At 43.3% G+C, this 11904-nt stretch overlaps 1 protein-coding gene across 1 annotated transcript; it reads left to right on the top strand.

Moving 5' to 3' along the window:
* On the top strand, positions 1-11350 carry ARHGEF39 (Rho guanine nucleotide exchange factor 39). The gene is made up of 9 exons (XM_058044567.1): positions 1-147; positions 1053-1147; positions 1546-1666; positions 2686-2804; positions 4493-4563; positions 6310-6438; positions 9967-10196; positions 11073-11161; positions 11335-11350. Exons 1-9 carry the CDS (start codon positions 1-3, stop codon positions 11348-11350), a joined length of 1017 nt encoding a protein of 338 aa, XP_057900550.1.
* Positions 11351-11904: the final 554 nt, after the last annotated feature.

Raw genomic sequence — 11904 nt, 5'->3', positions numbered from 1 at the left:
ATGAGTGCCTCATCCCTGCCATTTGTGGTTGGAGCAAACACTGTGGAAGACCAGCGGGCTCGCTGGGAGAGAAAGCGCAGCAGGACAGCCAAGGAGCTGCTGGAAACAGAACACAAATACCTTGAGCAGCTGGATTTGGTGCTCACAGTGAGTATTTCTGCCCCTTCTGATATGGGGGTGCCTCCAGACAGCACATACTTATTCATGTTGCCATGGGGAAGGGTCAAGAGCAAGACTGTGGTACATCCCTAATGCCTGGGACACCTGCTGGGGCTGAAAGGGTTTTTTGTTGTTTTTCTTTTACCTCCTCTGTAATATTCAATAGCTCATGGGTTTGGCTTTTTGGCCTTGGCCTCTACACAGACATAAAATTTGATTGAATAGGGTGCTCGCCCTAAGATGCCTGAGATGTATGAAATGTAGGGACACAGAAAAAAATTATGAACAAGATGGTGAAAAACAGATGCATTGGAGGATACTGAAATAAATTATTTTCAGTGCTGTGGTACTGTGCCATGTGTTCACAGTTATGGTCAGAGCTACAAGTAAGGCTTATGTCTGATGGTGCATATCTTAGGTAGACAGTCACAATATTTGATAGTTTTCCAAGCCAGAGAGTGTTCAGGCTGCAACTTCTGGCTTTTGCTGTGTGCCACAAGTGGCGTTTGAGTGACCTCAGAGGTTAATTACCTTTGCAGCCTCCCAATACTTGAAGGGGGCTTATAAAAAAGAGGGAGAGTAACTTTTTACACAGACACATAGCGATAGGACCGGGAGGAATGGTTTTAAACTGGAAGACAGTAGATTTAGATTAGATGTTAGGGAGAAGTCATTTACTGTGAGGGTGGCGAGGCACTGGGACAGGTGGCCCAAAGAAGCTGTGGATGTCCCATCCCTGGAAGTGAGCAGCCAGTTTGGATGGGGCTTGGAAGATGTCTCTGCCGAGGGGGGAGCTAGGTGGTCTTAAAGATCTTTTCCAATACAAACCATTGAGTGATTCTATGATGATTTGTGAATGCTACCTGTTTGAAATATTTTTTTTTCCTGCTTAGTACTTTGTGACAATTTTAAAGGCCAAAGGGACGCTGAAGCCTGCTGTGTTGGAAACTATATTTGGACCCCTGGAGTCCTTATATTCAGCCAGTCAGTAAGTGGACATAGGATGGAATTCCTGTAATTATTTTGGGAGGACCCTCTGTTGATGAGAAAGTAAGATTTGGGGAAATAAGGCTAACCCCTTGTAAAAGAGGCATTCACTTCTAGCACTGCTGGCCTTGGTGGCACTTGGAGGTGTCCCCAGCCAACTCCTGATCTGTATCACATATCTGGGTGCCCAGTTACTAGACAGTGGTTTAAACTCAGTATGCCTGTTCCACAAGGTGTTCTGTGCTTACTCTCTGACCTTCAAGCACAAATTTGGTATAGAAACTGGCTATGAGGTGGAGAATGGTAAAGGCAGGTCAGCAAAGGAAGGAATCAGAAGGAGCTGTGAAAATGCCATCAGTAATGTATCCCTCACAAGCTATCTCTGCTCCTTGTGCCCAGTGTTCTGTCACTTCACCTGGAGAAAGGGAATTTGGGACCAGGACTGGAAAATTTTTGCCAGAGTCTGGATCTTTATGGCCACTATGCTGAGAATTTGGAGCATGCAAATAAAACCTTGAAGGTAAATATGTACTTTAGTCTTCGTATGGCTTCTCTTTTTTCATTCTGTGAATCTGCCACATCTTTCCATTTGTTTTCTGTCTCTGGAGAGATCAGTTTTCTTACTTTTTCTGGCTTGATGAAATCCTGGCTTTCTTCCACAATAAAATGGTGAAAACTTCTCTACTTAGAGCTTCAAATTTCTGATGCCTTTTCAGGTGTTTGTGTATGTATGTGCATATGGTGAGCACTGCTTTCTGAAACAGTGTTCTGTATTTACTCCCACTCCTTCCTAACTGGCAAGTATAGAAAGTTTCCAGACTTTCTCTATGATACAGTGATCTCTTTCTAGGAATTGTCAGGTCTCCTAGTCTTTCCCATTACCACCAACTGTATCCCAGTAGTGGGATTTCTTCTTCCTTCACATTTTTTTTTCTATGTCGAAGACCATTTTTTCCTTCCCACTTATGTCTTCAAATACAACCTGTTTTCAAGAAATTTCTAATTTCTGCAGAATATTTATTTATTTATTTATTTATTTATTCATTCATTCATTCATTCATTCCAAAGTCGTGACAGATGTATCTGGAATTTAAACCACTTAACTCCGGGTTTTGTCAGTGCTTGTTCCCAGATACAGAATGTACAAGGATGTTTCCCTCTTTGCATGCATGTATTCATGCTTTTCATTTTCCAAGAGGAAAAGCCTTTTTGGATACTTGTCTTAAGGTGAGAGGAATGCAGATGTGCATTGCTTTTTGTTGAAAGGCATGGCAAAAAGCCACAAGTGCACTCCTTGTTTTCCTAACTGAGTCAACCTTCTCTTTTTCTTTAATTTCATGTATGGAGGGGAGAGATCACACCCATTGATATGAACGATCAGGAGAAAGGCAATGGCTTGCTCATAGCCACAAAAGAAGTTGATGCTTGTGGGCCTGGAGTCCTAAACTCTAATCTGAAGTGTTCCAGCTTCTGGTACATACTAGGGCACATAGTTCTTTCTGTAGTCTCAAAGCTAAATCCCTTTTTTGCTGCACACAGGAGCAAGTGAGGAAAAATAAGTCATTCCGTCGGTTTAAGAAGCTCCAGGAGACTCGACCTCAGTTTCAAGGGAGGCAGCTAGAGGATCTGCTTCCTTTGCCCCTGCAGAGGCTGCACCAGTAAGTAAGCAATTGTGAGTCTTCAAGGGATTAGCATAAGAAGGGAAAAAGTATTGTATCATATTTTTCTATGAAAAGGAAAGTTGCCTATTGTGTCTCAAAATCAGAGCATAGAGATAGCAATGAAACAGACCTAAGGATGTGCCTGTAAAGTGGAATCAGTGTACATGGATGGGAGATGATGCAGGAAGGCAGTTTTGTTTAGCCCTGGCTCCCTCCTCTATCTCTTGGATAGAATTGGATGCTTTCTGCTGTCTCAGTAGGCTACTGAAGTTTGGCTTTGAATGAAAACAAGCTGACTGAAATGCTGCAGAAGTGGTGGTCTCTGCCAGCAATGCTTTTGCTCCATTTTTATGCAGATTGCTGACCTGGAGCATTGTGACTATTGGAGATGGTTCTTTTTGGAGAGAAATGAGATTAGTGAAGGAGAGCTTCTCTTTCCTATGTGGTTATCAGGGCCGCATGCTTTCCACAGATATGGTGCCTATCACCTTTGTCTGAGCCTGGACAGATCCACTCAGGATTGCTGTATCTCCCTCTTGAGGCACCAAGCCTTCCAGTCTTCAAGAAATGTTTAGACAACATCATTGGATATTTGTGATTTTTAGAGTTGTCTTAAAAATGCAGAGGCATGAATTGGACTTGATAATCCTTGTGGATGCCTTCCAGCTCAGGATATTCTATGATCATCTCCCCTTTGAAGAGCCAGTCTGACTGGCTGAGGAGAGTGCTGCATGCACCCATAGGCAGCCCTTTCCCGGGGAGGGTGTGTGGGTAATAATGGTGGGAACGCAGATTCTGCTGCTATAGATCCAGTAGCTGTTTTTCAACCATGCTCTTATCTACACTAAAGCAAACGTGAGAGATTGAGCACCTCTTTTCTTTGAAAATAACTTGGAGAGATCAGAAACCACAGTCTTTCGTGTAACTTTATGTAATGTTTTTAATCAGCTTGGCAGAACTAAACATGAAACTGATTGGTGGGTTTTTACTGTAATTCTTTGGATAATTGTTTTAAATTTGCAAAACAGCAGTATATTTGTTGCTGTCCAACTGTTTGGAAAAGTATGAGCTTTTTGATAGAAAGTCTAATTTTTTTCATTAATCAGTTCTATCATGTTCAAATGTCTTTAAAACTCTTTTAACATATGCACTAGGTCATATGAGTTCTGCCAGTTTGTGACTCTGTTAAGTTCCTTCTGTTTGACTTTACTGGGAGAAAGCATTTGCAGAGATCTTATCCTCTCCAGTAAAGACTGGAAAGGAAAAAAGAAAAAGGCGGGTCCTAGTTCTTATAGAAATGCCTTTATTTTCTTGTGTGGGCAGGAAATATGGTATGAATACTACCATTCATATACTATTAAAATAGATAGTTCAAAAAGAAATTTGTTCTTATTGAAGGCAATAACAAAATATGAGTTCTGAGATAGCCTCATGATCTTAAGTGATTTGTGAGTCTGCTTCTATTAGATGCCCAGGAAAACCCAAAGGTTTGCAGATGTACAAAATACTTGGGTTATTTTAGCTGAGACATTTGATGATAAAATGAATGAATGAAGTGTGACCAAAACTGCCTGATTAGGCTTACTCTGTCTCCTGGCTGAGTGTTGTTCACTATGCTGTTCTAACAGGAGATGCTGCTGCTGTTCCTGGTATCTTGTGAATTAAACCTGCTCTCTCCACCTCAGGTACAAGCATTTCTTCAGAGACCTGCTGGAGAACACCAACCCAGACACTGCTGAGTACCAGAAACTTACAAGTAAGTACTGGCACTTTGATCAATGATACACTCCTGCTAAGAATATTTTGACTCCCAAATACTGCCTGGTTCCAAAGGAAAAAAAAAATCTTCCTCTCTCTCTGGGGTTCTAGTGCATTATTATTTTGCTTCTCCATCTTGATCAAGATGTCTCTGAGAACATGTTAGGAATAAAAATATGGAGTAACTGCCTGTGAAAATGGCCTAATATTTAGGTTGGAGAAATAGCAGCTGGTTTTTTTTATATTCTGCTGCTTGTGAGTCACGGGAACAGGTAGGTCAAGGAATTTGCTGATGCCCCATTCCTGGAAGAGTGCAAGGCCAGGCTGGATATGGTCCTGATCAATGTGATGTATTTGAAGGTCCCTGCCCATGGCAGGTGGGTTAGAACAAGATGATCTTTAAGATCCCTTCCAACCCAAACCATTCTCTAACTCTCTTGGTAACATGCCTCAATTTTCTAGGATAATTCGTGACCTTCATGCTATATCCAGTCACTAGAAATGTCCCCCAGGGCTCAGTATCAGGGTCAGTCCTGTTTATCTTTATTGATGATCTGGATGAGGGAATCAAGTGCCCCCTCAGGCAGTTTGCAGATGGCACCAAGCTGGGTGTGAGTGCTGATCTGCTGGAGGGCAGGGGGGCTCTGCAGAGGGATCTGCCCAGGCTGGATCCACGGCCCGGGCCAATTGTGTGAGGTTCAACCAGGCCAAGTGCTGGCTCCTGTCCCTGGGTCACAGCAGCCCCTGCAGCTCCAGCTGGGACAGTGGTTGGAAAGCTGCTGAGTGGGAAAGGCCCTGGGGGTGCTGGTCAGCAGTGGCTGAACATGAGCTGGGGGTGCCCAGGGGGCCAAGGAGGCCAAGGACATCCTGAAAGTATCAGCAATGGTGTGGGCAGCAGGAGCAGGGCAGTGACTGCCCCTCTGTGCCGGGCGCTGGTGAGGCCACACCTCAAATGCCATGTTCAGTTTTGAGCCCTTCACTGCAGGAGAGACACTGAGGTGCTGGAGCGAGTCCAGAGAAGGGCAGTGGAGCTGGAGAAGGGTCTGGAGCACAAGTGCTGTGAAATATGGCTGAGGGAAATGGGGGTGTTTAGTCTGGAGAAAAGGGGTGACCTGAGCACTCTCAACAAGTACCTGAAAGGAGGTTGTGGCCAGCTGGGGATTTGCCTCTTCTCCCAGGTAACAAGCAACAGGAGGACGAGAGGAAATGGCCTCAAGCTGTGCTAGGGGAAGTTCAGAATGGACACTGGGAGGCATTTCTTCATGGAAAGGGTTGTTAAACACTGGAATGGACTGCCCAGGGAAGTGGTAGAGTCACCATCCCTGAAAATGTTCAAGAAATGACACTCAGTACCATGTCTACTTGACAAGTAGGTATTCAATCCTAGGTTAACTCAGTTATCTCAGTAGTCTTTTCTAATCTAAATGATTCTGTGGTTTTTACAACCAGTTAACACCACTTGTAGGGCATTTTCCTGTTTTTGCTTCCAAATCCAGGAAATTAGTCCTCTCTCTGATGTTTCATTGGCAAGTGTTTTCTAGAACTGCAAAATTGTTAGTTGGAAAGAGGCCTCTGGAGGTGTTCTAGTCCAATCTTTCACAGAAATTTCTGAATAAGCTGTTGTTGATACTTGGTTTAAAACTTTTCTTCCTAATTTCATGCTGTCTTTTCTTAGCAAGATGTATAATAAGGTGAAATACACATTCATTTGTGATAACTTCAAAGTATGCTGCTGTAATTTCAGAGACTGTGAAATCTGTTTGTGAGGTATCTCACTGGGTCCAAGACATCTTTGATAAGAGAGAGAACTCCTTGCAGCTTCTTCGGGTTCAGAAATTGCTCAAAGGACAAAAGACTCGGGTTTTGGCTGCAGGTGGGTCTTACTGACAACTCTGTTTTTCTTCTGCCATGCTGAGATACGTGTACATATGTTCTCCTTCATCTCTGACTCAACTCACTTTAACCAATTTTCCCCCTCTGCCCAAATTCCAGATAGGTGATAAAGGACTATGACTACTAATTCAAGCGCTCTTTTTTCCTTTTTTTTTTTTAATTAAGAATTTTTGAGTTAGGGTAAGCAACAGCTTAATTGCCTGACATTCAGATAGGAGAAGCTGATGACATCTGGTTAGAAAGTTAGGAGTGTAAGTCCTGGGTGGGAATGAAAGAGAGACACTAAATTCTTTTGGCTGAGTGTAAGCAGTGGCATTATTCCTTCTCCATTGCAGGAATCACAGGTTCCTGAGTGTCAAAGGCACAAGAACTGTGGTGTTGTTCACATTAAGTTACAAGATTAATGGCATTCTGCACTCACCCTTCATATGAAGAATTTTCTTTTATCTGCATGGTTAAACTGAGCCAGAAATCACTGTGCTTGTGTTGATTGTTGGGATAGTTAAAGCCACAGTCACTGGCATGTAAGAACATTTCAATGGATAGGTCTCTTATGTGACTGGGTGCTCTCCATGCCCAGACCACCCTCTGAGCTGTGTAGGAAATATTGTGAGAACTGTGCCCAGTCTGAGCAATTATGAGATGGTCATTTGGAGTTTCACCTGTAGCTTTACTCTGCTATTGCAGAGGTTATCCGGGCACAGTGCTGCAGCTGCAGAGGAGTGTTAAGTCACTGTGTGTGAAGGTCTCTAATGCAAGAACCTCAAGGCACTTGTCAATGTAGTTGTAATTAACGTGTGGATTTTGGATGAAAAAATCTTTCCCCACTGGGATGGGGAAAAACTCAGGCAAAGCTCGTGGGCTGAGATAAAGAGAGTTTAACAAGTAAAGCATAAGCTGTTCTTGCATGCAAAACCATTCAAAGAATTCATCCACCATCTGCCATGAGAAAGCAGGTGTTCAGCTATTCCAAGGAAAGGGCTCTGACCAGAGCTCTACCACACATTGTAGTTACCTGGAAAGACAAGAGCCAGCACTTTAAAACTCCCCCCTTTCCTTCTTCTTTCCCCAACATAACAGGCTGAACATGATGCCATATGATATAGAATGTCCCTTTGGGGATTTCGGATCATCTGTCCCAGCTGTGACCCTTCCCACATTCATGTGCACTCCCAGTCTCCTCACTTGTGGCTTGAGGAGCAGAAAAGAACCTTGACACTGAGCAGTGCCTACACAGAAATAAACAAAAGATCCCTGTGGTGTCAATGGTGGTTTCAGCCAGCCGCTATGGGAAAAGATAACTCTTTCCCAACCAAACCAGCATAGGTAGAACAAAGTTTACTTATCAGAGGTTATTCTCAAAGATGCTCAATCAATGGGCAGATTAATTTTCAATTCTCTTTCCTGTCCCTAGAATATTTGGTGCTGCCAGGTGAAAGGGAGCTAACACAGGTATGCTCTGATTATGCTGAGCAGAAGCATGTGTGGGGGTGCCTGGGCACGCTTGGGCTAGTGTGTAAGTAAAAAGGTCAATCAGTTATCCAGATTAATGTTAGAACTAATAAGATTAGTTCTAACAAACACCCCAAACAAACAAACATTAGTTCAAACAAACACCCCAAAGCAGTATAACTAGACCAAAGATGGGCATTGTCAAAGTGCTTGGTCCACCGATTATTTTGGTCTCTGAAAATTCCTAGACATAGTAGGATAAGTGTTGAGGGTCAGTAAAGGCATTTCCATTATCTAGGACAGAGAATTCTTGTAGTCATGTTTTCCATTGGCTGGAGTTACATAATTATCATTGGATATGAGAAGCACAAATGTAAGAGGCAGCTGGCGCTTGCTAGTTTTGGGCCAGCTTTCCAGAAACAAAATAGCTTTTGCAGGACAGTTAAGATTGTGTCCTATTGCCAGGAAGGAACATGAGAGAAAACAAAATGCTGTGGGTTCAGAACAAAGGGGGAGTGTTGGAGAGGGGTATCTCTCATTTTCCAGTGTCTCTGAGATATCCTGCTCCCACTAAGGCGACCCTGCTTTTCTTGCTGCCTTCCATATTCAGGACAAATACTGTATCAGCCAGAACTGCCTCCTTAACTGAGCACATTGTTCTGTTATCCAGAGCTTCCCCTGGGATAGTTTCTTGCCCTTCTTTCACAACAACTTCCTAGAACTTGTACACCTGGGCATGGATCTGTATTCCAAGACTTCCAGTACAGTCTGGGCAGATTGTATGTCTGTGAGTCTGATCACAGCATAGCCTGAGGGAAGCAGCTCCCAGCCCAGCCCCATGCTTCTGACACTTTCTTCCTATTTGTTTTTATAAACCTGGATTGACTCCTCACTCTTCTCTTCCTCAGTTTCTTATTCAGGTAAGAGGAGTGATTCCAGTGGAATAAGCTAAACAGGAATTCACTTGCTTCTTTGTTTTGTGACTGTTGCATTCAAATAAGACACAATCTACAATGAAATCCACTGTATTTTTATTCTAAAAGGTATTTATAGCTCATGCAGAAGCTAAGGCATGAAAGAGTGGCTGAAATTCCCTGGCAGATGTTTCCTAAACAAGATCAGGTGGCAATACCTTGTTATGGATTTACAGTTTTATAAATAATCTTCCTGGCAGGTGTCCTTATAATTCCAATGAGTTGATGGCTATCTTCCACAATAATCTTAGTAAGAAGTCCTGCTTTATTTTATTTATTTCATTATTATTAATTTTTAATTGCTGCTTACAGCTAGGTTTATCAAATTATTTTGATTACTTCCCTCCTGCTTTCTTTTGCTCTTTTTTTATCACAATTAATTTCATAGGTGGATGACACTGGGCTCTGTTTTGCAAGAGAGGTTGATAAGGTTGCCGAAGCAGACCTTCCTCGTTTTCTATCTCCTTTCATGCCTTCTCTTTAGAACAGTAATCTGCAATTGGTATTTTCTTGCTACTGTAGGTCTGTATATAGTTAGATGATCTGTGAAATATGGTTTTGTTTTGCTTTGGGGAGGTTTTTTGAGCTTATTTATTTTATTAGCACACACAAACAAAACAAGGAAAAAATGGTAAGTTTTCAAACCAGAAGCTAGTTTCTGTTATACCACTAATGACAAACAAGTGGGTAACACAATTTGAGATAGTTTATGTTGTGTTTTCTGAAGGCTTATGTTAATTTAAAGGTATGCATACTGTTCTCAAACTGTGTTTTTGTTCTGACACTTTAAACAGACTTGCATATGATAATATCCTCTTAGTTAAAATAGCAGATTTATAACAACTTCAGCTGCTCCTCATACACTAAATGTTTTGAGCTGGTTTCTGCTTCTGCATGGGTGCTATAAGTGCTGGTGGGCCGGACCCAGCTGCCATCCAGTGCCTTCTAGTGGCTGGAATTGATGCAGAACACGGCAGCTTACAAGGGTGGCTCACCCCGTATTCCTGTTTGTCTCATTACATCCTTTTTACTCCTGCCTGCCCTCCCTCAGCTCTCACAGCTGTCTCTGTTTCCATGCCCAGAGCGCTGGTATATCCGGGAAGGCTGGCTTCTGGTGGTGCCTGCAAAGGGAGAAGAGCTGAAGCGCAGGATGTTCTTCCTGTTCTCTGATATCCTCATTGCAGCGAAGCCCTGCCACCCGCTGCACCTGCTGAACTCCAACAAACTGTCCTGCCAGGCTGTCTACCCGCTCCACCAGTGCTCAGTGGATAAAGTGTTGGGCCACACGTGGAGCCAGGGAGGGCTCCTCAGTGTAAGTCTTCCCACCTGTGCCAGGCAGAAGTGCCAGTGGAGTCAGCCCTGTAAGCAGGTCTTCAGCTGTCTCAGCAGCAGAGGGACCGAGATGATGGCAGTGGTGATAAAATGCAGTGAGCAAGTCTGAGTTAGGACAACCCTTCCCTTCTTGAGTGATGCAGGTACTTCTCCTTTCGTGGAGTGGCACCTCCTGCACACTCTGGGGTTACAGGCTGCTGGTTGCTTCACTTAGCTCAGTGAGGAGGCTCCACCAGGACTCTGACATGCCCTCATCATGCCACAGGTCTGGGGGACAGCCCCACACTCGTGTAACAATGAATTACACTGATTACAGACTGAACACATAGAAAAACAGAGAATGAAAAAGATGTGGATGTTATTGCAACAGATGTTGTGCATCCAACTCCCTGAGGGCTGCAGATTCCTTGACAGGGACCAGTCTTCTCTCTACAACCCCCTTCTGCAGGGGTTTAAAAGTCAGCTCTTCCAAGGTTACACCTGGGGCTGTGTTAGCTCTTTTCTTGTGAGCTGTGACAAAGAACTCTTTGAGCAAGCTGTGACCTGTAGATGATGGTAGTGGAAGGAGCCCTAGGGACATGGAATATGGTGGAAACTGGATGAGCTGCCGAGAATTCTAATTGCTCACCTCCAAACAGGTCAGAATGAGCTGTCAACTTTGACTGGAAACAATGGACAAGACTGGCACTTGTTCTGTACTGAACAGTCTCTGGATTCACTCAATATTAAATTTTTCTCTGTGGGAAGAAAGAGGGTAAAAATCAGCATGCAGGGACTGAATTCAGTGGTGATGATTTTCCTTTTACTGCAGCTGCTGCCTTGGCAAGGAATGCCACAAATTCTGCTTGTTTTTCAGCTTTCCTTTCCACACAAGACACTGCTGTTGATGTCCAGCAACCAACAAGAGATCAATGACTGGTACTGGAGTCTCACAGCTGCAGTCAGGTGGGCATCCAGGCTCCAGAGGTGGAGGAGGACAGGACATGGAAGTGACCACTGACCCTGTGTGTGGTTATAAGGGTGATGGAAGCAGCCTGACCCTGGCAGCCAGGACACAAGGGAATAATGAGGACAGATTTCCCACATTAACTGAATTTCCCCTTTGTTTTGCTCTGCAGGCAGCTGAAAGCCTGACCCAACCGAGTACAAGACAGACTGGCAGGACAACCACCCTCGTGACAGAAGCTTCCACAATCTTATAAAAATGTTCAGGGACATATAGTAGCACTGGATTGAGGACTACACACTGTTTGTGAGATTACGAATGCTTTGTTAGTTGCCCTAATGTTCACACAGATACTGCAAAAAAAGGCATTTGTGCACAAAAGCCCCCACGTATCAAGGATTTCCCCCAATTTAGCATAGAAGCTTCTAGCTTTTTTGCACTTTAGTAAAACTCAAGATAACCTAAAGTCAAACAAATGGGAGTGTGACTTGCTTTCCCTCATTAAATGTTTTTTTAAAGGAATTTTGGTATTTTGTTAAAGCCTCAGCATAGACTTTTAATCATGTGGAAGTTGTGCAGCAGTTTGGTTCAGAAAATAACTATTTGAATACAGTCAACTGCAAAGAGAACACTTTCAAGGTTATTAGAAACAAAAAGATTAAAGTCTGTCTGACTGATCTTGTAGCAGTTTGACTGTTTTTTCTTCTTCCTTAAGCAGTACCACCCATCCTTAATTTCTCAC

The sequence above is a fragment of the Melospiza georgiana genome, chromosome Z (assembly GCF_028018845.1).
Source record: "Melospiza georgiana isolate bMelGeo1 chromosome Z, bMelGeo1.pri, whole genome shotgun sequence".
NCBI classification, from domain to species: domain Eukaryota; kingdom Metazoa; phylum Chordata; class Aves; order Passeriformes; family Passerellidae; genus Melospiza; species Melospiza georgiana.
The sequence above is the reverse complement of the archived record's forward strand: the minus strand, read 5'-3'. Positions and strand labels throughout refer to the sequence as shown.